The sequence below is a fragment of the Xenopus laevis genome, chromosome 2S, assembly GCF_017654675.1.
Source record: "Xenopus laevis strain J_2021 chromosome 2S, Xenopus_laevis_v10.1, whole genome shotgun sequence".
NCBI classification, from domain to species: Eukaryota; Metazoa; Chordata; class Amphibia; order Anura; family Pipidae; genus Xenopus; species Xenopus laevis.
In genome coordinates, this window is record NC_054374.1 from 156,236,822 (window position 1) to 156,263,714 (window position 26,893).

At 41.0% G+C, this 26,893-nt stretch overlaps 1 protein-coding gene across 1 annotated transcript in view; it reads left to right on the top strand.

Annotated features, from left to right (window-relative positions):
* Positions 1 to 26,893, top strand: part of sesn3.S (sestrin 3 S homeolog) — a 79,218-nt gene that overhangs the window by 40,431 nt on the left and 11,894 nt on the right. Inside the window, exons 2-7 of the mRNA XM_018250349.2 lie at positions 7,494 to 7,556; positions 15,216 to 15,413; positions 17,118 to 17,300; positions 17,391 to 17,627; positions 18,336 to 18,486; positions 26,164 to 26,282. Coding sequence (XP_018105838.1) covers positions 7,494 to 7,556; positions 15,216 to 15,413; positions 17,118 to 17,300; positions 17,391 to 17,627; positions 18,336 to 18,486; positions 26,164 to 26,282 — 951 coding nt within the window. The remainder of the gene's footprint in view (positions 1 to 7,493; positions 7,557 to 15,215; positions 15,414 to 17,117; positions 17,301 to 17,390; positions 17,628 to 18,335; positions 18,487 to 26,163; positions 26,283 to 26,893) is intronic.

The following is a 26,893-nucleotide window of genomic DNA, read 5'->3' on the forward strand; positions in this document are numbered from 1 at the left end:
AGAATATATAAAGAAACATGACCTGTATATATGATGGAACATAATCCCTGGCCTAATTTCGTTCTCACCCTTCATCACTAATGGTGCTGTTTATGCATGTTAAAGGAAAACTATACCCCTCAAACAATGTAGTTCTCTTCTCTATAAAAAGATATTGCATAAAACAGCTCATATGTAAAACCCTGATTCGTGTAAATAAACCATTTTCATAATAATATTATACGTTTTTAGTAGTATGTGCCATTTAATCATAAATAGAAAATTGCCATTTTAAAAACTAAGTGCAGCCCCCTGGGATTGTACGATTCACTGTGCACACAAACAAACCAAACAAACCATACTTGTTAGGTCACATGAGACAATTAACAGACAGAGTGAGATCACTGGAGGGAAAGTTAAAGGGATTCTGTCATGATTTTTATGATGTTGTTTTTATTTCTAAATTGCACTGCAGATAATTCACTCTACAATATACAATTTCATTCCTTAACCAGCCATTGTATTTTTTTATTTGTAATATTGGTGTGTAGGTGCATCTCAGGTCATTTTGCCTGGTCATGTGCTTTCAGAAAGAGCCAGCACTTTAGGGTGGAACTGCTTTCTGGCAGGCTGTTGTTTCTCCAACTCAGTGTAACTGAATGTGTCGCAGTTGGACCTGGCAGGGCCGGAACTAGGGGTAGCCATAGTAGGCACGTGCCTAGGGCGCAAAGCTGGAGGGGCGTCAGGCACGTACCTTCCATGCTGCCTGCCTACCCCTAATCCGGTCCCCTCTCTTCAGCAGAGTCGGCTTGCGCGTCCATTTGCGCATGCGCGCCAGCATCCGTTGGCGCATGCACGCCAGCGTCCGTTAGGGCATACACGCTAGCGTCCATTTGCACATGCGCGCCTGCGTCCATTCATGTTTGCACACGTCAGTTCGCGCATGCGCAAACCATGTCGGCGCTGCGGCCAGCCAGGTTGCCTTGGGCGGCTGGCTGGCTGGGCCCGGCTCTTGGACCTGGATTTTACTATTGAGTGCTGTTCTTAGATCTACCATGCAGCTGTTATCTGGTTACCTTCCCATTGTTCTGGGGGGGAAAGGGAGGGGATAATATCACTCCAACTTGCAGTACCGCTGTAAAGAGTGACTGAAGTTTAGTCACATGACTGGGGCAGCTGGGAAACTGACAATATGTCTAGTCCCATGTCAGATTTCAAAATCAAATATAAAAAAATCTGTTTGCTCTTTTGAGAAACGGATTTCAGTCCGGAAGTCTGCTGGAGCAGCACTAATAACTGATGCGTTTTTGATAAAACACATTTTTTTTCCCATGACGGTATCCCTTTAAGATCATGGTTTATTTTTGAAGCCATCATGCCCCTACAAGCACTGGTGTGTGTGCCAAATGAGGCCAATGCTTCAATCAGATGGTATAGCAGCACAGAGCTTTCCTTTATTCTGCTGCCCTTTCTATGGTGTTCTGTATTGGGATGCACAGAAGAGTTCTATGCTTGGCCACTAAAGGGCGCTGTTTCTTTTGACAGTGAGTGTGGAATTAGTTCACTTTGGCAAGATGCTGAGATTAGAAAAGGTGCAAGTCCTTGATAGCAATGTATAAACGCACAGAATGTTCTCTGCCCTTATGCCCTCATGTTTTACTGTGTATTTAGAGGAATGCATCAAAACACAACAGTCTTGTTTGTACCTGCAAACCACATTTATTGTTGCTTTAACAGCGTTGTCTTGGGGAAATCAGTATTTGCTTTCTTTTTTCATTCGCATGAAGTACATTTCCTGGAATGATTGCCAAAATGTTGCTTTAGGCTATTGCTTTTAGAGAAAATTGGAATTACAGGGACTTATGTGTTAGTGTCACCTGAAGAAGCATATGGACAAGTTCCAGCAGAACGGAACTTCTATAATACAGTACAATGCAGCCTGAGATTGCTTTAAAAACTATATTTACTGGGTGGGAAGAAATACTGCTGGTTTATGTATATAATGGTATGATGAATTCTTCATCGCAGTGTTGGGTTTATAGAGTGTGAGGGGGCTGAGTATTTCTTCTGCACTTCCCGTGGCCTTACAGATACAACGATGTTTCACAGCTGCCAGAACTGAGCACCACTAACAGGCCGTATACAAGAGGGGATTGGGCCCATTCACCCTCTGGAGAACACAGAAAAGGAAAACTGCAGGCAAAAATGTAATGGGCGTAATTTAAGGGGCAGATTTATCAAGGGTTAAACTGAAATTTCTGTATGGTCAAAACTGTCAAATTCGACTAGGGAATTATTCAAATTCGATTCAAGTTTTTAAAAAAAATGTAATTCGATTTTCAAGTTTCAGCATACTCTGGCCCTTTCTTTAAAGGACCATTAATATAAAAAAAATTTTAAAAAAATTTGTTAGTATACCACGAAAAAAAACCCACCAAGACCAATTAAATGTTAAAATCACACAGCCTTTATTAAGAAATAACTTACCGAAACTCTGCTTGCGCTCCTCTTCAGAAAAGGCGACACACCGACGATCTATCGTGCGGTGCTCGATTTCTCCTCCCTGGCTATCTCCTATAAGGAAGGCAGGGAGGAGAAATCAAACGCCGCACAATGGCTCGCCGGACTATTCACCACCTAAAATCTGCCGAATTGCTGTTTAAGTCAATGGAAGACGTCCAGGGATCAATTTGGAGTTGTTTGCAGCCTTCCTGGCATTTGAGTTTTTCTCGGAGAAGAAACTCAAATCAAGTTTTTTTAAATTTGATTGAATTCGATTCGAGTTTTCAGGTCAATTCCATTCATCCTAGTTTTAAAAATTAGATTTTTTTTTTAAATACATTTCGGTTGAATATCGAATTTTGGGCAGTTTTAAAAAACTCACATGAATTCGAAATTTGACCTTTGATAAATGGGCCTCTAAGGGGCAGATTTATCCAGGGTCGAATTTCGAATTTGAAAAACGTTGAAATTAGAATTCAAAAAGGCCAGCCGAAATTAAATCAAAGGGTTTTTTTGGCCAAATAGGTCCATTTTCGATCGAATATGAATTAAAGTAATAGCACATTTGATCTGTACGATTAGAAGTTTTTCCCAAAAAAATCCACCAATCCACCAATTGACTCCAAATAGGTTCTAGGAGGTCCCCCATAGGCTCAAACAGCCGGCAGATTTTAGATGGCAAATCGTCAGTCTAAATTTTTAAAGAGACAGCACATGATAAATTTCGAAATGTGAATTTTTGATTTTTTTTCAAATTCAAATCGAATATGGACTATTCCCTAGTTGAAGTACACAAAAATTAGCTTGAAATTTTTAATTTTTTAATTAGAATTTTCACTTCGACCTTTGCTAAATTTGCCACTTAGTGTCATTTTCACTTAAAACCCACCCTGCTTCCAGCCTTCCAGAATCTGCTGATGCCATACTCTGCCCCACTAATGTACCACACTCTAGGAACCATTACTATGTGCACTTCCCGTAGCCTTACAGATACAACGATGTTTCACAGCTGCCAGAACTGAGCACCACTAACAGGCCGTATACAAGAGGGGATTGGGCCCATTCACCCTCTGGAGAACACAGAAAAGGAAAACTGCAGGCAAAAATGTAATGGGCGTAATTTAAGGGGCAGATTTATCAAGGGTTAAACTGAAATTTCTGTATGGTCAAAACTGTCAAATTCGACTAGGGAATTATTCAAATTCGATTCAAGTTTTTAAAAAAAATGTAATTCGATTTTCAAGTTTCAGCATACTCTGGCCCTTTCTTTAAAGGACCATTAATATAAAAAAAATTTAAAAAAAATTTGTTAGTATACCACGAAAAAAAACCCACCAAGACCAATTAAATGTTAAAATCACACAGCCTTTATTAAGAAATAACTTACCGAAACTCTGCTTGCGCTCCTCTTCAGAAAAGGCGACACACCGACGATCTATCGTGCGGTGCTCGATTTCTCCTCCCTGGCTATCTCCTATAAGGAAGGCAGGGAGGAGAAATCAAACGCCGCACAATGGCTCGCCGGACTATTCACCACCTAAAATCTGCCGAATTGCTGTTTAAGTCAATGGAAGACGTCCAGGGATCAATTTGGAGTTGTTTGCAGCCTTCCTGGCATTTGAGTTTTTCTCGGAGAAGAAACTCAAATCAAGTTTTTTTAAATTTGATTGAATTCGATTCGAGTTTTCAGGTCAATTCCATTCATCCTAGTTTTAAAAATTAGATTTTTTTTTTTAAATACATTTCGGTTGAATATCGAATTTTGGGCAGTTTTAAAAAACTCACATGAATTCGAAATTTGACCTTTGATAAATGGGCCTCTAAGGGGCAGATTTATCCAGGGTCGAATTTCGAATTTGAAAAACGTTGAAATTAGAATTCAAAAAGGCCAGCCGAAATTAAATCAAAGGGTTTTTTTGGCCAAATAGGTCAATTTTCGATCGAATATGAATTAAAGTAATAGCACATTTGATCTGTACGATTAGAAGTTTTTCCCAAAAAAATCCACCAATCCACCAATTGACTCCAAATAGGTTCTAGGAGGTCCCCCATAGGCTCAAACAGCCGGCAGATTTTAGATGGCAAATCGTCAGTCTAAATTTTTAAAGAGACAGCACATGATAAATTTCGAAATGTGAATTTTTGATTTTTTTTCAAATTCAAATCGAATATGGACTATTCCCTAGTTGAAGTACACAAAAATTAGCTTGAAATTTTTAATTTTTTAATTAGAATTTTCACTTCGACCTTTGCTAAATTTGCCACTTAGTGTCATTTTCACTTAAAACCCACCCTGCTTCCAGCCTTCCAGAATCTGCTGATGCCATACTCTGCCCCACTAATGTACCACACTCTAGGAACCATTACTATGGGCAGGGTGCTGGTACTCCAGCTTGTCTGCTCCCTTCACCGGCTGCCTGGCACAAATACATGCTTCCACAGTCACCATCACTTTACATTTCCCAATAGCTATGACAATTTTGAACTAAATATTTTGTCGTAAAACAGGGGTCCCCAACTTTTTTTGGCCCTTGGACCAAAAAAGAGCTAATTTTTTCCCAAGGACCTGGGGGGGTTGGGAGGGGCCGGGGAGGGCTGTTGGTCAGACAGGGTCGGCGTCCAATTTGGGTGCGCCTGCGGCAAATTTGGCGCACCGCATTCATTGTTCGGCAGCCCAGTTCAGGACTGTCCGCGGCCGGAGGGAGTTTGGGAGGTTGTTGGAGGGGTCGGCGTCCACTTTGGGTGCGCCTGTGTCAAATTCAGCGCACCGCATTCATTGTTCGGCGGCCCAGGTTCTGGACCGCGGCCCGGTGGTTGGGGACCCCTGTTGTAAAATACTTTTTTTCCTTGTATGCAAGTACACCCATGTTTGCTTCAAGTCAGTAACAATGGAGTTAAATTGTTGCTACTGATATATAGATCCCAGAAGCACTGCATTATCTGCACTCTATGACACGGCCAAGGCCACTGATCCGTTGCTTTAATGACTACCATTTGTCTATTCATATCATTCTGTAAACTGGCAGTCTAGCTCAGTAACAATACAGGATTTATGTTATTAGATCAATGAAGTGTAATGTCTTCAGATGTTGTTAAACTACTAATCTCACATTATAGAGAGAAAGGGAGAGCCAGCAAGAGAGTCAATGACTACATTTTTTTTGCTGCCATGAGATAGTGACATGGCAGCTCTGTCCAGGGCTTTCCCTATTTATCTATAATTTTAAAAAAGCGCAACAACAGGACTTTTTTTCTAAGTGTAGTAGTTTAGTTTTGTTTTTGTACAATCCCCACATAAAAAGTTACACTCACAAGATCAATAAAAACATTTGCTTATATAAAACCCTTATCCGTGTCGCTTGTCCACCACTCCTACTTCCAACTCCTTTCTGTGTGTTTATGGCTCCGATTTATCCCACTCTCACTTCGTCATTACTCAGTTCCTTGAAGGACCAGTAACATAATTTTTTTTTTAAAAAAAAAAATTTGTTAGTATACCTTGAAAAAAAAAACCACGAAGACAAATTAAACTTTCAAATCGTGAAGGCGTTACTAAGAAATAACTTACCGAAATTCTGCTTCCGCTCCTCTTCAGAAAAGGCAACACGGCGACGATCCATCGTGCGGCACTCGATTTCTCCTCCCTGGCTATCTCCTATAAGGAATGTTACTGGTCCTTTAAATGATCCGGAATCTGGACCTCAAATCCACACAAATCCAGGACGGGTTATAGTTCTTAGGGCTCTTACACACGGGCGTTTTTTCCTGCGCTCCCCTGCGTTGCGCTTTCTTCCGTTCAGCCGCAGGGGAGTGCAGGAGTAGATGCACTCAATTATTGTGAAAGGGGCTGTACTCACACAGACGTCTGAATGTAAGCGCCTAACGCAGGTGAAATTCAACAAGCTGCGTCCCACCTGCGTTTTGCGCTTACATGTGTCTGTGTGAGTACAGCCCCCTTTTTATATGATAAAATCTTATTAAAAGGTGGCAAGCCTACCGATATGCCCACCGTGAGGGCCTAGGGCCCAGGTATTGAATCACAACGAGGGGAATACCATCCTTCTATTTCAGTCGGACTCCCTCAAATCCTCATTTATTATAATAACATCAGTAAAAGGCTTCATCTTATACTCCATGTATGCAGGTATAGGACCTATTATCTGTAATGTTTTGGGTCCTAATGTTTTAGGGATAAGAGGAGTGTAATTTAGACAGGGTCGGACTTGGGGGCTTGGGGCCCACGGGGCTACTGCCCCAGGGCCCCCTCCGGCCCCGCTGCTGCTCTAGTGCACCGAGTCTCTGCGTGTGCGCATGGCACCACGTCTGTACGAGCGCCGGCCCAGCATATGTGCGCACGTGAAAAATGTTTATTTTGCCGCGACCCCTGACAAAGAGGGGTCGCACAACACCAAGAAGCAGATCTGGATTGACAGGGCCCACAAGAGCCCCGGGCCCACCAGGTTTTTTCCCGGTGTCCCACCGGCCCAGTCCAACACTGAATTTATAACTTAAAGGGGTGGTCCACTTTTAAGTTAAATGTCAGTAATCTGGTTTCTAGGGTCCAAATTAACTAGCAGGACATTGGTTCTAAATCAGCCGTTTTTGGGGGGGAGGGTAAATTAACTAATATCCAACCATTTATCATGTACAGGAATCCTGTAAATTCCATTGGGTAAATACTGGGCGTTCTGTAATCCAATATTTGGCACCAGGGGTGACTGCTTATGGCGTCATTAAGTTTTAATTGTGCCTATTTTTGCAATCGTTTTGCCTTCACTCAATGCCTCACTCCTTTATAGCTAAAATCCAATTGCCCTGTGAATCCTCTTGCTTATCCGGCAGTTGCTGAAGACATTTAAAGCTGCAGGTGCTGGGAGTTGAAGTTTTGCAGGAGGTGCCAGCAGGACATTATTCCTTGACTTTATCATTTATCATAACCACATTTATTTTTAATCACCTTCCTTTCACACATTCTTGTTTATTTATATGTCATCTTTTCCATTTTATTGTAGGATAAGAAAATGCTAATTCCTCCGCCTTCAAGAGGACCAAGTGCCTTTATCCCACAGAAAGAGGTAAATAAATGTGCGCCCGTCCTTCTATTTCAGTGGGACTCCCTCAAATCCTCATTTATCATAATTAGTTAAAGGCTTCCTCTTATACTTATATATATGGGACCTATTATCTGGAATGTTTTGGGGATAAGAGGAGTGTAATTTGGATCACCATATCTTAAAAGGGTGGTCCTCCTTTATGTTAACTTTTAGTATATTATAGAATGGCTAATTCTAAGTAGGAATGCACCGAATTCACTATTTCGGATTCTGCGGAACCCCTGAATCCTTTGCGAAAGATCCGGCCAAATACCTAACCGAACCCTAATTTGCATATGCAAATTAGGGGTGGGAAGGGGAAAACATTTTTTACTTCCTTGTTTTATGACAAAAAGTCACACGATTTCCCTTGCGCCCCTAATTTGCATATGCAAATTAAGATTCCGATTCGGGTTCGGCCGAATCCTTCTGAAAAAGGCAGAATCGCAAACCGAATCCTGGATTAGGCGCATCCCTAATTCTAAGCAGCTTTTCAGTTGGTCTTTATTAATTTTTTTATAGTTTTTTTTTTCTTCTGATACTTTCCAGCTTTCAAAATGCATTCAAATGCTCTGTAAAGCTACAAATGTATTGTTATTGCTACTTTTTATTACTAGTCTTTCTATTAGGTCCTCGCCTATTCATATGCCAGTCTCTTATTCAGATCAATGCAAGGTTGCTAGGGCAATTTGGACCATGGCAACCAGATTGCTGAAATGGCAAACTGAACAGCTGCTGAATAAAAAGCTAAATAACTGAAAAAAACACAAGTAATAAACAATATAAACCAATAGCAGAATATAATTTCCTACTATCATACTCAAAGTTAACTCAACACTTTTTTCAGTTCAGTTGGTTTCAGATAGTTCACCAGAAATAAAGACCTTTTCCAATTACTTTCTATTTTCCGACTGTTTTTTTAATATTGGAGTGCAAAGTGCCATTTTTCACCTTCTAAAGCAGCTCAGGGGGGGTCACCGACCCTGTAAACTATTCTAAATTTAAACAGTTAGTTGATACATTTGTTATTGTTGTCCCTGGTGAGCAGAATCCCTGAGTTTCATTACAGGCAGCTGTTAGAATTAAATACTCCGCAGATGTGGCTGAAAATGTATCAATAAATTGTTACAAAATTGTAACAGTTTAGAGTCTGTGCCCGAATTATTGAGCTGCCAGATTGAAACGCCAGAGACAGGAACATTACATTTTAAACTTAGATTTTGGAAAAACGGTAAAAAATAAAAAAGGGGATGGAAAGCAATTGCAAAAAGTCTTTGTTTCAGGGGAACAATCTGAAAACAACTGAACTGAAAAAAGTGTTTGGAAGGTGAACGACCCCTTTAAAGGGCAAGTCAACCCTAAAATAAAAAAAAAGCCTAATACAAGAGAACATAATTCTAGGCTACTTTCCAATATACATTAATTAAACATTTTCAGTGGTTTTAAAGTTATTTGTAAATACGATTGCTATTGAAAGCAGCATTTGCCTAATTCCTGGTTGTTACTTTTTAAATAATGTTGCAAAAGTCTTAGTTCCCCAGCAGAACAAACAGGTCTGTTAATTAGCTGCTTGTCTTACATTGTATCAACACTCTTAGGGCTCTTACACACGGCCGTTTTTGCCTGCGCTCCCCTGTGTTGCACTTTCTTCCATTCAACCGCAGTGGAGCGCAGGAGTGGACGCAGTCAATTATTTTGAAGGGGACTGTACTAGCACAGACGCAGGTAAGCACGTTGCATTACACCTGCGTTCGGCGCATACATGCGTCTGTGTGAGTACAGCCCCCTTCAAAATAATTGACTGTGTCTACTCCTGCGGCTGAACGGAAGAAAGCGTAACACAGGGGAGCGCAGGCAAAAACGGGCGCGTGCAAGAGCCCTTAGAAAGGGACAGACGAGCACTGCTTTCAGTAGCATTACATATACAAATAACTTAAAAACCATAAAAAAAATTGTAATTAATGTAGATAAATTAAGTTTTTAGAATTGTGTTTTCTTTTATTTGGCAATGTTTTATTTTGGGGTTGACTTGCCCTTTAAAGGACCAGTAACATCAATTTTTTTTTTTTTTTAAAAAAAAAATACATTAGTATACATAGAAAAAGAAAAAACATCAAGACAAATGAAACTTTAAAATCGCAAAGCCTTTATTGAGAAATAACTTACCGAAACTCTTCTTGCGCTCCTCTTCAGAAAGAGATCCATCATGCGGCGCTTGATTTCTCCTCCCTGCCTTTCTTATAGGAGATAGCCAGGGAGGAGAAATCGAGCGTCGGACGATGGATGGTGTTTTTTTTTCGATTTTACTGGCAATGTTCTGATCTTGGCTGCTATTTTACTGCTAGGCTGGTGAAAACTTTAGCTCTTGCTCCATAGTATTTCTGTATTATGCCAAAAATGCTACTGTAATCTGCTGTCAGGTGACTTCCATTAAATCAACTGACCCCTCTGTGGCCCATCAACTTCCTCCTGGACTGAACCATCTTTTTCCCTACGCCTCACTTCCTGTTCTTTGGAGCAGGAATCTTTAGCCTCTTTTGGCAGCACAAACCAGCAGAGCTGTGGGGCCCACACTTACATAGCTGGTAATAACAGATAAGGTTATACTATTGGAGATAAACCGAGGTCAGGGTAATTTATGGCTGCTGAAAGCCTGGAAGATTAAACTTTTGTCATACAATCGGGCTGTGGCTGCCAAGAAATATCTTATTTACAAGTAAAGGAAAGCAATTGGCCTCCTATTGCACACCTACTGAATCCCATTACTATGAGTGGAACAAAAAAATCAACTGTTTTGCTACATTCTTCCTTAGCAACTAAATGATTAAATCACCAAGAAAGTCTCTTTGAGCTATGGAGCTGACAGAAGTTGGGATAATCGTAGAGAAGAGTGCATTGCTTTATTTTATTACTTTGGTATTGTTTTTAAATAATCTGCCTTCTTCTGATCGTTTCCAGCTTTCAAATGGGGGTCACTGACCCCATATGCAAAAACAAATGCTCTGTAAAGCGACACATTTATTATTATTATTGCTACTTTTTATTCTAAATCTTTCTATTCAGGCCTCTCTTATTCATATTCCAGTCTCTTATTCTAATCTGTGCATGGTGTCTAGGGTAATTTGGACCAGTTTGCAGTTTCAGCAATCTGGTTGCTAGGGTCCAAATTACTCTAGCAACCAGATTGCCGAAACTGCAAACTGGAGAGCTGCTGAACAAAAAGCTAAACTGAAACCCAATTACAAATTGTCTCCGAATATCACTCTCTACATCATTCTAAAAGCTGATTTAAAGGTCGAAAACCCCCTTTAACACAAATGCAAACAAAAATGTTAAAAAAATAAAAGGTTGTGTGAGTGGGATAAATGGCTCACCATGGTATAAGAACAATATAAATGAGTGTTTATTCAATATTGCATCCTCTATCAAATAAGAGTTTGCAGAAGCTTACTGGGAGTTGCAGTGAAACAACACATGGGTATGCAAGGTTAAGAAACACCAATGTAGACATACAAGCAAAAGCATGCAAAAAATGCTGGATTGTAGGATAGCTAGATTTTAGCAGTATTAGTGTTAACCCAGCAAAAAAAAAAAAAAAGGGCAGCTACAGCAAAACCTCCATTTTAAGTCCCCCGATTTTAAGTTTTCCTGCATTTTACATTTTGTATTTGTGGTCCCACCAATTTATAATACATTTCAATGGGTGCATTTTCCTGATTTTAAGTAATGTTTTACTGGATTTTTTACGCAAAAACTGCTTTTTTCCCTATATGAATATTATTATTAGTGAAATAAAGAGATAAAATATTAACCAGACGTATATTTTGTATACATGTAGCTGCCGGTAAATTTGTAATACTCCTAACAAAAACCCTCTGCCCGCCCCCAACCCCCTCAAAATTTACAGTTTTTGCTGTCTTCTGGCCAATTGCGCATTCCGGCCTGTCCCTTTACATCATGGCACGCCCCTTTCTACGTCACGGCCCGCCCCCACCACCAGCCGGTGAGTATTTTATTAAAAGGTGGAAACCCTAATCTCAGGTCATTTTGCCTGGTCATGTGCTTTCAGAAAGAGCCAGCACTTTAGGATGGAACTGATTTCTGACAGGCTGTTGTTTCTCCTACTCAATGTAACTGAATGTGTCACAGTGGGACCTGGATTTTACTATTGAGTGTTGTTTTTAGATCTATCAGGCAGCTGTTATCTTGTGTTAGGGAGCTGCTATCTGGTTACCTTCCCATTGTTCTGTTGTTATGCTACTGGTGGGGAACGTTAGGGGGTGATATCACTGCAACTTGCAGTAAAGAGTGACTGAAGTTTATCAGAGCACAAGTCACATGACTGAGAGCAGCTGGGAAACTGGCAATTTGTCTAGCCCCATGTCAGATTTCAAAATTAAAAATAAAAATATCTGTTTGCTCTATTGGGAAACGGATTTCAGTGCAGAATTATTAACTTATGCATTTGAATTTTTTTTTTTCCAATGACAGTATCCCTTTAACCCTTGTTATTAACACAGTAAATATTGTATCTCAAAGTAAAATGGACTCCTGTGCTTATATCCTTTCATTCCTTGAAGAAAAAGTTAATTTAACGCTTTTTCCCTGATTTTACATTTTCCCCGATTTTACACCATTTTTTCCTGGTCCCCTGAAAAACATAAAATGGGAGTTCTGCTGTATGGTTTAACTTATTAAAGGGGTTGTTCACCTTTAAGTTAACTTTTAGTATGATGTAGAGTGTAATTTTTTTAAACAATTTGCAGTTGGTTTTCATTTTTTAAATTTTAATGTTTTTGAGTTATTTAGCTTTTTATTCAGCAGCTCTCCAATTTGCATTATAAACAATCTGGTTGCTAGGGTACAAATGACCCTAGTAACCATGCATTGCTTTGAATAAGAGGCTGGAATATGAATAGGGGAGGACCTTACTAGATGAGAAATAAAAAGTAGCAATAACAATACATTTGTAGCCTTACAGAGCATTTGCTTTTTAGATGGGGTCAGCAACGCCCATTTGAAAGCTGGAACGAGTCAAAGGGAAAAGGCAAATAATTATAAAACTATAAAAAATAAATAATGAAAACCAATGGAAAAGTTGCCTAGAATTGGCCGTTCTATTACATGCTAAAAGTTTACTTAAAGGTGAACCACCCCTTTACCACAGCTCCAGACTTGCAGAAGGAAAGAGCAATAGACTGACAGTCTTATTTGTTTACAAGTGAACTGTATATGTAACTGTCTATAGGGGGTGATTCTTCATTGTCTGTATTGGCCGTCTGGTTTAGTGCAAGGCTTTCACCCGCCCCGGCTCCCTGGCTCTGCTTATGTTTCTGTGAGAGCGGGGTCACTGGGTTTGCCTTGTAAAATGAGCCGGCTGCTGACTGTGCAAGTCTGGCATGTAATGTCAGCTCTCCCTGTATTCCCACACATCTCTCTGGGAACATGGATTGTCCTCTGCAAACTCAATACAATCCTAGTACAATTGTAGCATGCAGCCATGGGGGCAAATTCACTTACCTGCGGAAATTCGCCATCGCTCACATCGCAGCACTTCACCAGGCGTAGATTCACCAGGACAACGCTAATTCACTAAAATCCAAAGTTGCGTCTAGGGCGCCGAACTCTGGCGAAGTTGCGCTAGCGTTACTGCGCCAAGCGAAGTTGCGCTAGCGTTGGCTAATTTGCATACGGAGGGAAGTTAAAGTTGAATGGACATATATGTTACATTACACTACACAAGCCCAGGGAACCTTAATAAAATAAAATAAAGTTGCCCTACACATGAGCCCAGTGTATAGTTTATGTGCCATATGTAAGGAAATGTAGGGGGGAAGCCGGCTACCCAAAAAAAAAATTTACGGACTTTTGCAGGATATCTTCCTGAAAAAGGAAAAGACTGCAGCGTTTTTTGGGACTTTTTCAACTAAATATTGAACCCCTATACATTCCATTGCACTTGGCCTGGTCTGAGCTGGCGAAGGCAAGTCTTCAGAACAGGTAACGTTGAGTAAAAGGCGCATCTTAGGGAATTTGCGAAGTAACGCTCTTTCGCAGAGCGAAACTTTGCCTGGCATAAGAGTGCGAAGTAGCGCTAGAGTCTATCTCCTTTGCTAGCGAAGTTACGCCTGCGTCCGTAAAACGGCGAAGTGCCAAAATGACTTCACGCTGGCGAATTTTCGCTAACGTTAGTCACTTCGCCCTTTAGTGAATTTGCCCCATGGGTTCTTATTTAAAGGGAAACTATGATGAAAATGAAAATTTAATATAAGCTTCCTCATACTGAAATAGGAAACTTTCTAAATAAATCAATTAAATATTCTGCATTGTTTCTGAAATAATCAAGTTTATGTTCACTATTCCTCTCTCCGCATCTGTTTCTATTCATTGTGTCTTCATGCAGCAGTTGGGTGTCAGATATTCATTGACAGTTAGATCCAATATATCTTATAGGGGGGCTCCTTTCCTAGCAGATATATTAGAGCTCACTCATATAACTGATTACAGTACAAACAAAATCGAACAAAATAACTGCCTTTTGCACAAATCCTGCATGTAGAGAGACATGATGTCTGGGCATTTTAATAGAATGAGCTTTAACAAATATTCTAGGCAAAAGAAGCTCCCCTATAAGATATATTGGATCTAAAGCTGGCCATAGACGCAAAGATCTGATCGGATTCGTACGATTTTCGGACCGTGTGTGGAGAGTCCTGACATTTTTTTTCGTCCCACCGAGATCGGTCGTTCAGTCGATCGGGCAGGTTAAAAGATTTCTGTCGGCTGCTGATAATTTTTCGGCATTTATTGCCGATCGGACGATTTTCATACGATTGCTGTTAGGGGCAGAACATCGGCTGATCTGTTCTATTACTACTTTATTTAAACTGAAGGTTAGTGGCAGGTCGGGGAAGTCCGATCGTTCAAGGATTGGAACGATCAGATCTTTGCGTCTATGGCCAGCTCAACTGTCAATGAATATCTGACACCCAACTGCTGCATGAAGACAGAATGAAGAGAAACAGATGCTGAGAGAGGAATAGTGAACATAAACTTGATTATTTCAGAAACAATGCAGAATATTTAATTGATTGTATTTAGTTTCTTATTTCAGTATGCTGAAGCTTATATAATAAAGTTACATTTTCGCAATAGTTCCCCTTTAAGTAGAGTCCTGCAGCAGGTCGGGTACCCGCCGATTACCTGCAAAAACCTGCGGGCGGTTCTGCAGGTCGAGCTGCGAGCAGGGGTGGCATCGCCAGCTAGGTTTCCAGGGGCGGCAAAATGCCGCTCCTGGTGCCTTTAAGAGCCGAATTTCCGTTTTTTAAACCGGAAATACGGCTTTACTAGGACGAGAGAGCACAATTGCGCACTCCGCACTAGTGACCATGACCACGTAAAGGCACAGAGCCACAGGGCAAGTCATGGAGCCTCATATCCTCATAGTTTTAAAGTAGGGGGGTTGGTGACAGTGAGTTGCACATCAGTAAGACCCCTTTGTGACTTATGCTTAGAAAGCAGATTATTCTAGAATGCCCTGAACGGGTATCTTGCTTTCTATTTGAAGTAGAAGCTTTATATGTGGAAAAGTTGTGTAAACATCTGGTTGACGATGTCTAAGTATTGATTTTTCTCCATTAGTTTGGCCAAGCAAATGATGTGAATAAGCTCACCAACAGGCTGGCGGAAGAGTACAGCACATCCGGGCGTTTGGATAATATCACCCAAGTTATGAGTTTCCACCCGCAGTATCTGGAATCCTTTCTGCGCACACAGTTTTACTTGCTCCGCGTGGATGGGCCCCTACCGTACCATTACAGACACTACATAGCTATTATGGTAAGTGCTTTCATTTAAGTGCTTTTTATTTAATTAGTGGACCCCCATCATCAAAATTCAGCACAAGTTGCAGCACTATCGGATATACCGTGTTCAGGGCTGTATTTATATATAGGCCCCCGAGGGCCTGTGCATAGGATGGCGCGGTTTTGGGGGTGCCTATTTTTTTCGTTGTTTTTGTTTTTTTTTTTAAAAAAAACCTTCCCCACCCTCTGCCACAGATTTCCATAGGAAATCCGGCGATGGAACTGAGGGGGTGAGGGGTGCGAGGAACATTGTGGAAGTGACGTTACGCGTCGGCACGCTGACGTCACTTCCGCCGAACAAGACGTGTGACTTCAGCGCATGACGTCAGCACGCACAATGTAGGGGCATGTTTAGGTCCGATACAGCCCTGGTCCAGGGAACACTGCGAAAGTGACATCACGTGCACATCAGCACTCCCAATGTGCAGTGTCAATCATAGGAAATCCTGCCCAGTTTTCCTAATTTGAAAAACTGGGCAGGCAGTTTTGACCCGGGCAGCCCTTCAAAAAACCGGACTGTCCAGGTCAAAACCGGGCAGGTGGCAACCCTAATCGGATGCTAGGTTGCCCTTTACATCAGGTAGTAAGTACAGGGCTCCCCAATGCCTTGTCTGCTTTCACTCTCTAGCTTATATATGATTCACCCACAAGCTAGGGGGCATTGCATGGATGCCCTCATACCACTGTGCCCTTATTTATGAATACATTTTCCCGAAATTTTATGTGCAGGAAAAAACACCAAAAAATCTTTAAAAAAAAGGAATCGTACAAATTTGGATTTTCCAGTTTTCTGATTTTTCCCCAAAAATCCCAAAATATTCGGATTATTGCATGAAACCCAGAGCAGATCAAGATATCTTCGGGATTTATCCCATTGACTTATATGTAACCTCAGCAGCACTTTAGGATGGAACTGCTTTCTGGCAGGCTGTTGTTTCTCCTACTCAATGTAACTGAATGTGTCTCAGTGGGACCTAGATTTTACTATTGAGTGGATGCACTGAATCCACTATTTTGGATCAGGCCGAAGCCCCAAATCCTACTGGAAAGATTCGGCCAAATACTGAACTGAATCCAAATCCTAATTTGCATATGCAAATTATGGGTGGGAAGGGGAAAACATTTTCTACTTCCTTGTTTTGTGACAAAAAGTCACATGATTTCCCTCACTGCCCTTAATTTGCATATGTATATGGTCAGGCAGAAGGATTCGGCCGAATCCTGCTGAAATAGGTTGAATCCTTGATTCTGTGCTTCCCTACTATTGGTGCTGTTCTTAGATCTACCAGGGAGCTGTTATCTTGTGTTAGGGAGCTGTTATCTGGTTACCTTCCCATTGTTCTGTTGTTTGGCTGCTGGGAGGGAAAGGGAGGAGGATGATATCACTCCAACTTGCAGTACAGCAGTAAAGAGTGATTGAAGTTTATCAGAGCACAAGTCACATAACTGGGGGCACCTGGGAAACTGGCAATATGTCTAACCCCATGTCAGATTTCAAAATTAAATATAAAAAAATCATTTTGCTCTTTTGAGAAACAGATTTCAGTGCAGAATTCTGCTGGAACAGCCCTATTAACTGATGTGTTTTTTTTTCAAGCTTTGCCCTCAGTACTCTGCTCATGCCCATCTTTTCCCGTACAAGTGTTCCTCATACTAGTGATACATTTGCACCCCATAGGCAGCAGCCAGACACCAGTGTGTGTATCTGATAAACATGCACGTGGAAGAGTTTTTGAGCACTGGAGGTTCAGCGGAATGGCTTAGCGGCTTGGAATACATACCTCAAAAGCTGAAGAATCTCAATGAAATCAATAAACTGCTGGCACACAGACCCTGGCTTATAAAAAAGGAGCACATACAGGTACCACATCCTCATTCTGGTGCAATAACACTTCCCCATACTACTTTTTATACCTACCGTGTGCTCTTGAGTCTCTTCTTTTTCTTACAGAAACTGGTTAGAACAGGAGAGAATAACTGGTCTCTGGCTGAGCTGGTACACGCTGTAGTATTGCTGGCTCATTACCACGCTCTTGCAAGTTTTGTATTCGGCAGCGGTATAAACCCAGAAAGAGATCCAGATACCCAAAATGGCATCCAGACAGCAGTGAGAAACAAGTTTTGTGTGTGCGATCTCGCCAACGACAACAACATAGAAAACATTTCTCAGACAAGTAATGATGCTGAGGTTAGTAAATGATCATTTTTGCTTCCGCCTAACCATTGTTTGTCATTGTGACCAGGTATGGTATCCGGAAACCCATTATCCAGAAAGATCAGAATTATGGAAATGCAGTCTCCCATAGATTCCATTATAATCAAATAATCCAACTTTTTCTGTGTAATAATAAAACAGTACCTTGTACTTGATCCCAACAAAGATATAATTAATCCTTATTGGAAATAAACCCATCCTATTGGGTTTATTTATTGTTTACATGATTTTCTAGTAGACTTAATGTATAAAGATCAAAATTACAGAAAGATTTGTTATCCGGAAAACCCCAGGTCCCAAGCATTCTGGATAGCAGGTCCAATACCTGTGCTACTGTTCACTTGTTCGTATAAGGTTGCTGTGTATCGCTTAAATTGTGCTGCAATGCTTCACAGTGACTGCAACTATGCTACAGCAAGAGTAGTTGTGTAGTAGTTGAGTAGTTGTGTAATGTTGTGTGTAGGAGTTTTGCAGAATTAAAGTTGGATTTTACTGGAAAATGGAAGGTTTGGAATTCTGTAGGAGTGTGGATAGAGTCCAACAGGGTATAGAACAACATGAATATGGGATGTAACTATAATCTCCTACCATTTAGAGTATAGTGGGGGTGGGTAATGCTTTTCACTACTAACAAATTAAATTCTGTTTAGAAACATCAGGTTTTTTTTTATTTTTTAACAGCAAAATGGGGATTATGAAAGTGAATTAGAAGCTCTGATGGAAAGAATGAAGAAACTCCAAGAGGAAAGAGAGGACGAAGAAGCTTCTCAAGAAGAAATGGCGACACGTTTTGAAAAAGAAAAGAAAGAAAGTCTTCTTGTAGTTTCTGGAGGTAATGCCTGGTTTTAATTATTACCATCTCTAGTAACCTGCATGGGACTTAGTATAGCTTCAGTTACTATCAGGGGCGTAACTGCAGAGGAAGCAAACCCTGCAACTGCAGGGGGCCCCAGGAGGTATAGATGGCCCCATGATGTCCTAATTAATGAGCAATTTCAACATATATTGGTAAAACAGGACAACCTCTGGATATGTTGGGGGCCCTAAAATGAATTTGCTGTGGGGCCCAGTATCTTCTAGTTACACAACTGGTTACTATTAGGAGTTGTCAGCAGTCAGTCCCACACCGCCTCAGGTATGGCTGCTTCTATGCTGCACTGCAAGGTTAGGTCCACACGGGAACCAAATCAGCTAGATGAAATCTGCCGACTAGTGATGTGGGGGCCAGCCCCATACCGGAGGGACCCGCGGGTCGGGCGGGTTCGGGCCAACCTCACACTCTTTTCTGTGGGTGGCGGGTGGGTGCGGGTTGAGCTATTCCCCTGCTCCTGCCATGCTTCAGACTTCCGGGTTCTTCTTTTATAGATGCTGCACCTGCTCGCCATGCCTCTTTTGTGAAGTCATGGGTGGACAGGTAGTGGGAGGTCGGTTGCCGGGCGGTTGCGGGTCAGGGAAATTGTGGGTCTATAAAAGGAACCCGGAAGTCTGGGGGGCGGTTGTGGGTCGGGAACATTGCGGGTCTATAAAAGGAACCCGGAAGTCGGGCTCAGTCAGGTGGTGGGAGGTCGGGTGGCGGGTGGTTGCAGGTCAGGGAAATCGCGGGTCTATAAATGGAACCCGGAAGTCGGGCTCAGGCGGGTGGTGGGAGGTCAGGTGGCGGGCAGTTGCGGGTTAGGGAAATCGCGGGTCTATAAAAGGAACCTGGAAGTCGTGCTTGGGCAGGTGGTGGGAGGTCGGGTGGCGGGCGGTTGCGGGTTGTGGAAATCGCAGGTCGATATAAGGAACCTGGATATCGGGCTCGGACGGGAGGTCCGGTGGCGGGTGGGTGCCGGGGAAATCCTGACCCACACATCACTACTGCTGACTGATTTCAGCCTTACCTCGGGCAGTAGCCTCCTTAAACTGAAATCCACTGAAGTGTGTTCGGGATGGAGCCAATTCAGTGTGGAAGATAGGGGAAGCTACTGCCTGCAGTAGGGCTAAAATCAGCCAGCAGTTTTTGGCTAACTGATTTTGACCCGCCTGTGGCTCTAGGCTAAAGGTTTGAACCTGGAAAAAAAAAACACTGCACAAGGGCCAGCCTAAAATAGAGTATAGAATAGAATTTCCTAGGAAGGGTATGAGCTGGGCATGTCCTTTTACATAGTGTAACACAACACATTTTTCCTCAAGGGCTTTGGTTTCCCTTCAGTTTTTGCAGCCTTTGTGGAGAGGTGATCTTTTTATGCAGATACAGGAATTAAGGCATGTCCTAGCATGGGTGTATCCAGAATCCAGAAGTACAGATCACATCACAGTATCTTGCTCTATCGAGAGAGAACTGGTTATTTCTGAACCAGTTAGCTAACACCCTAGTTAAGAGCTCTGTTTACTGATCACACTGCTGATATGCATTAAATAGCAACATTTCACAAAATATAGACCAATATCCAGGGCAGGAGAGACAACATTTTTATACTTCTTTTATATACAGTTGGGGGGTAACTGAGAGCATCTGCAGGCTGATAAGTGAACAGGAAATATTCATAGGGCAATATCGATACAGATGCAAAGTTTGCTCTGGGTCTAGTATACTGAAGAACCCAGTCACATATTTCTTTTTTTAAAGAGCAAACTAGTGTTTGCTTAATGGTTGCTATGGGTTACTAGATAAAAAAAATATTTAGGGTATTATTTTAAGGAGTTCGGTATTTATCTTGGGAGTTCAAAATATAAAATTCTGTGACTTCATCTGTGTTGATTTGTTTTTGCACACAGTAGCAGAATAAGGGCAAAGTCACACTACAGGGCCAGTGGTGTAACTAGATATTACTGGGCTCCACAGCAAACTATTTCTCAGGCCCCCAAAATTTCTACAGGTTGACCTGTTTTACCAGTATTTATTGAAATTATATATTAATTAGGGCCTCGTGGGGCCCCTATACCTCCTGCCCCCCACCCCCGCAAAGTCTGCTTCCTCTATCGTTACCTACAGGGCTAACCTAAGGTTGAAACAAAAACATAGAATTACTTTTGCATAACATTCTTATTGTCTCTAGTTTTTATGATGTTAGCAGTTTTAGGTTGCTAATATTATTTTCAACACAAGTACTACACTTCTGTGCTAGCCACCTCAGGGCAAGTGACTGAAGTAGGAAGAGTCTCCTAAGATCTTAGTTGTATAAATTCAATTGGGCCTTGCATCCAAGGGATGTGTGAATGGTAACCCTCCAACTACTTCACTATAACTCCCAGTGTAATCAACAACAGGAGGGCATTTTTATTGAACACCTTAAAGGGGAACTATCGTGAAAAATAAATATAATGTAATATAAGCTCCATCATACTGAAATAAGAAACTTTCTAAATACAATCCATGAAATATTCTGCATCTTTTCCGAAATAATCAAGTTTATGTTCACTATCCCTCTATCAAACAAGGGAAAGTTGTGCTCACCACTAATTTTTTAAAACCATTAGGCGGGGGTGGAATGAGGCTGTGACTGCAAACTGTGACTGCACTCAACCCATTATCAATATATTTAAGACATTGAGACATTTTGTGCATTCAGCTACTAAAAAATGCCTTACCCTTTAAACAAAACAGGGATTGTTTGTCCATATATTGCAATATATTTAAGATGGTCAACTACGTCAAAGTCATCCCATATCTGGCCAGTCCTATGCTCAATTTTCATCTGATTCATTAAGAATTCTATTGATTCCTAATACATTTTACACTGGGACTTAGTTTTACCTGCAACTTACTAGCTGCTTTCAAAGTAAAACTCCCAAACTTGGTTGCCCTTTTATTAGACACCAGTGGGATCACCTGACTATAGCTGGGAAGGGTGGGAGCTACAACATGGAGCTGGTCACTGCTCCTGTATAACTATAACAAACTACTTAGTGGTGAGCACAACTTTCCCTTGTTTGTTATAGTTCATACAGGAACAGCGACCAGCTCCATGTTGTAGCTCCCACCCTTCCCAGCTATAGTCAGGTGATCCCACTGGTGGCTAATAAAAGGGCAACCACGTTTGGGATTTTTACTTTGAAGTTGCAGGTAAAACTTAGTCCCTGTGTAAAATGTATAATGAAGCAATAGAATTCTTAATGAATCAGATGAAAATTGAGCATAGGACTGGCCAGATATGGGATGACTTTGACGTAGTTGGCCAGCTTAAATATATTGCAATATATGGACAAACAATCCCTGTTTTGTTTAAAGGGTAAGGCATTTTTTAGTAGCAGTATGCACAAAATGTCTCAATGTCTTAAAGGGGTTGTTCACTTTTAGTATGATGTAGAGAGCGATAGGGTCCACATTACCCTAGCAACCATGCACTGATTTGAATAAGAGACTGGAATATGAATAGGAGAAGGCTAAAATAGAAAGATAAGTAATAAAAAGTAGCGATAACTATAAATTTGTATTTAAGATGGGGTCAGTTACCCCCATTTGAAAGCTGGAAAGAGCCAGAAGAAGAAGATAAATAATTAAAAACTATAAATAAGAAATAATGAAGACCAATTGAAAGTTGCTTAGAATTGGCTATTCTATAATATACTAAAAGTTAACTTAAAGGTGAACCACTCCTTTAAATACATTGATTATGGGTTGAGTGCAGAGGACCTCTTGTATTTGTCACTATTCCTCTCTCAGCATCTGTTTTTCTTCATTATGTCTTCATGCAGCAGTTGTTGGGTGTCAGATAGTCATTGACAGTTAGATCCAATATATCTTATAGGGGGGCTCCTTTCCTAGCAGATGAATTAGAGCTCACTCAAATAACTGATTCCAGTACAAACAAAATCTTACAAAATAACTGCCTCTTGCACAAATCCTGCATGTAGAGAGACACGATGTCTGGTGATTTTAATAGAATGAGCTCTAATACATCTTCTAGGCATGAGGATCACCTGACTATAGCTGGGAAGGGTGGGAGCTACAACATGGAGCTGGTCACTGCTCCTGTATAACTATAACAAACTACTTAGTGGTGAGCACAACTTTCCCTTGTTTGTTATAGTTCATACAGGAACAGCGACCAGCTCCATGTTGTAGCTCCCACCCTTCCCAGCTATAGTCAGGTGATCCCACTGGTGGCTAATAAAAGGGCAACCACGTTTGGGATTTTTACTTTGAAGTTGCAGGTAAAACTTAGTCCCTGTGTAAAATGTATAATGAAGCAATAGAATTCTTAATGAATCAGATGAAAATTGAGCATAGGACTGGCCAGATATGGGATGACTTTGACGTAGTTGGCCAGCTTAAATATATTGCAATATATGGACAAACAATCCCTGTTTTGTTTAAAGGGTAAGGCATTTTTTAGTAGCAGTATGCACAAAATGTCTCAATGTCTTAAAGGGGTTGTTCACTTTTAGTATGATGTAGAGAGCGATAGGGTCCACATTACCCTAGCAACCATGCACTGATTTGAATAAGAGACTGGAATATGAATAGGAGAAGGCTAAAATAGAAAGATAAGTAATAAAAAGTAGCGATAACTATAAATTTGTATTTAAGATGGGGTCAGTTACCCCCATTTGAAAGCTGGAAAGAGCCAGAAGAAGAAGATAAATAATTAAAAAACTATAAATAAGAAATAATGAAGACCAATTGAAAGTTGCTTAGAATTGGCTATTCTATAATATACTAAAAGTTAACTTAAAGGTGAACCACTCCTTTAAATACATTGATTATGGGTTGAGTGCAGAGGACCTCTTGTATTTGTCACTATTCCTCTCTCAGCATCTGTTTTTCTTCATTATGTCTTCATGCAGCAGTTGTTGGGTGTCAGATAGTCATTGACAGTTAGATCCAATATATCTTATAGGGGGGCTCCTTTCCTAGCAGATGAATTAGAGCTCACTCAAATAACTGATTCCAGTACAAACAAAATCTTACAAAATAACTGCCTCTTGCACAAATCCTGCATGTAGAGAGACACGATGTCTGGTGATTTTAATAGAATGAGCTCTAATACATCTTCTAGGCATGAGGAACCCCCCTATAAGATATATTGGATGTAAAGGTCCTCATAGACGCAAAGATTTTTCTTGCCGACCAATCCTTTGAAATTATCATGCGTTTAGTGGGATTCGAACGATCGTACATCTTACGATTTTTCGGCCGACATCTGTCAGAAAATTGATCGGCCAGGTTAAAAAATCTTTATCGGTCCCAGTGCAATCTATCTATGTTGGCAGGGCCAAGCAGGCAGCTCCCCTTTGTTTTCCTGGCAAATTGGTATTTTTAGTTGATGGACAAATCGTACGATCATTTCGAGATAATCGTGGTCTCACGATGACGATCGGATCTTTTAAAAAATCTTTACATCTATGGCCAGCTTAACTGTCAATGAATTAGGGATGCACCGAATCCAGGATTCGGTTCGGGATCGGCCTTTTTCAGCAGGATTCGGATTCGGCCGAATCCTTCTGCCTGGCCGAACCGAATCCTAATTTGCATATGCAAATTAGGGGCGGGAAGGAAATTGTGTGAATTTTTGTCAGAAAACAAGGAAGTAGAAAATGTGTTTCCCTTCCCACCCCTAATTTGCATATGCAAATTAGGGTTCGGATTCGGTTCAGTATTCGGCCGAATCTTTCGCGAGGGATTCGGGGGTTCGGCCGAATCCAAAAAAGTGGATTCGGTGCATCCCTACAATGAATATCTGACACCCAACTGCTGCATGAAGACAGAATGAAGAGAAACAGATGCTGATATATAATATAAAATTGTTACCCCTTGGTCCTTTCCTACTGCAGAAAATAAAATGACATTAGACAGGGGCAGATGTCGCAGCACACGCTTCTTTGTTTGCAAAATGATGTTAATGACGCAGAGAATGAATCAAGTGCCGCTCGTGATCGGTTTATTAACATGGACAGTTAGCAGTGAGCGGAGGCCATATGGCTTCTCCTCTGTCCCCACCTGCGTGGAGCTGTCTGAGAACCAGCACCAAGGTCAGATGCAGCGAGTTGAACTGTAATCCCCTCTAGAGCAGGTATTCACCCAGCGTAACCACCTGCTTCTTCAGGAATAAACCGCACTCTATGTAGATAAAGGAACGTTATTTGCTTAGTAACACATTGTTAGAGCCCTATAGAACTGCTTAGCAACAGCAAATACTAACTTTGCTGCTTCCTAGATTTGCCCCAGGCTTAACCAGACACTTATCTGCAAAACTGACATTTGTTGCATCTTAAAATAAGTAGATAACTTATTGCACAAGTATGACTGGGTAAGGGTTACAAAGCACCATGCTAAATGTCGTCCTGGCTAGACTCGGCAGGGGCAATTTAAAGGAACTGTAACACCAACAAATTAGAGTGTTTTAATGGAAAGACAATATACAGTAATGTACCGGTGGCCTGCATTGAAAAAACTGTTGGGTTTGCTTCAGAAACACAAAAATATTTTATATAAACAAGCTGCTGTGTAGCCATGGGGGCAGCCATTCAAGCACAGGATACACAGTAGATAACAGATAAGTACTACTATAGTTTATATAAACAAGCTGCTGTGTAGCCATGGGGGCAGCCATTCAAGTACAGGATACACAGGAGATAACAGATAAGTACTACTATAGTTTATATAAACAAGCTGCTGTGTAGCCATGAGGGCAGCCATTCAAGCACAGGCTACGCAGTAGATAACAGATACGTATTACTATAGTTTATATAAACAAGCTGCTGTGTAGCCATGGGGGCAGACATTCAAGCACAGGCTACACAGTAGATAAAAGATACGTACTACTATAATTTATATAAAAAAGCTGCTGTGTAGCCATGGGGGCAGCCATTCAAGCACAGGATACACAGTAGATAACAGATAAGTACTACTATAGTTTGTATAAACAAGCTGCTGTGTAGCCATGGGGACAGCCATTCAAGCACAGGATACACAGTAGATAACAGATAAGTACTACTATAGTTTATATAAACAAGCTGCTGTGTAGCCATGGGGGCAGCCATTCAAGAACAGGATACACAGTAGATAACAGATAAGTACTACTATAGTTTATATAAACAAGCTGCTGTGTAGCCATGGGGGCAGCCATTCAAGAACAGGATACACAGTAGATAACAAATATGTTCCGAAGAATCCTATTGTATACTACAGATCGTATCTATTATCTGCTGTTTATCCTGTGCCTTTTCTCCTTTTTCAAGCCCCCATGGCTACACATCAGCTTGTTTATATAAACTATAGTAGTGTTTCTGAAGCAAACACACCAGTTTTACTAGTGCAGCACAACACTACATTTTATTTTCATTACTTTAAAACACATTTTGCTGTAATACTTTTGTATAGTATACCAGATACTTGGAATCACCTGTGGGTGCATGTTACTCTTACATGAAACAGGGGGGGTCATTCCTGCTTGTTTTGTTGCATTTGCCCTGAGCAGGGAGAAAATACAACCAAAACGCTTGGCACACTCCATTTGCCCTTAGAGAGAAATTTACATTAAAGTGTTATTTTTACACCATGATGAATCCTGTTTGCTCTCCTCAGCCTTTGATGAAGAGGTAATCTCCACGTCAAATGTCTCTCGTTATATCGAAGACCCCGGCTTTGGTTATAAGGACTTTGCCAGACGAGGAGAGGAGCACTTGCCTACATTCCGAGCTCATGTACGTTCAGTACTAGTTATCCTTTTAATATGCTTAGAATTAGGTGAATTTATTAGATAGTGGTCAGTTCCCCTTAATAAGTATCTGTATAGATTCAAATCATTAACACTTTGTTTTTCTTTTGTTTAACGTTTTCTTGTGGTACCTAGCCTGTTATATTTCCTTAGTTCGGGTATGGGACCTGTTCAGAATGTTCTATATAAACTATCATGATTGTTTTGTCTCCAATAAGGATTAATCATATCTCCGAATCAAGTACAAGGTACTGTTTCATTATTAAGAAAATATTTTTAAATATTGAATTATTTGATTAAAATTGAGTCTATGAGGCAAATTCACTATGCGCCGAAAATGTGCTATCGACGGCTTCGCCACACTTCGCCAAGCGTAGTTTCACCAGGGCTGCGCAAATTCACGAAGATCCGAAGTTGTGCACTGGTTACTGAACGGTTGCGGAATTGCGTTACCGATAATACGATAAGCAGTTCGAAGCCGGGCCGGACTGGGAGTAAAAAGCAGCCCGGGCAAAATAATCAAAGCAGCCCACATGTAAAAACACTATGTTTTGTACTCATCCACTCATACAGTATATTGGGGTAAAACTGCAAAAA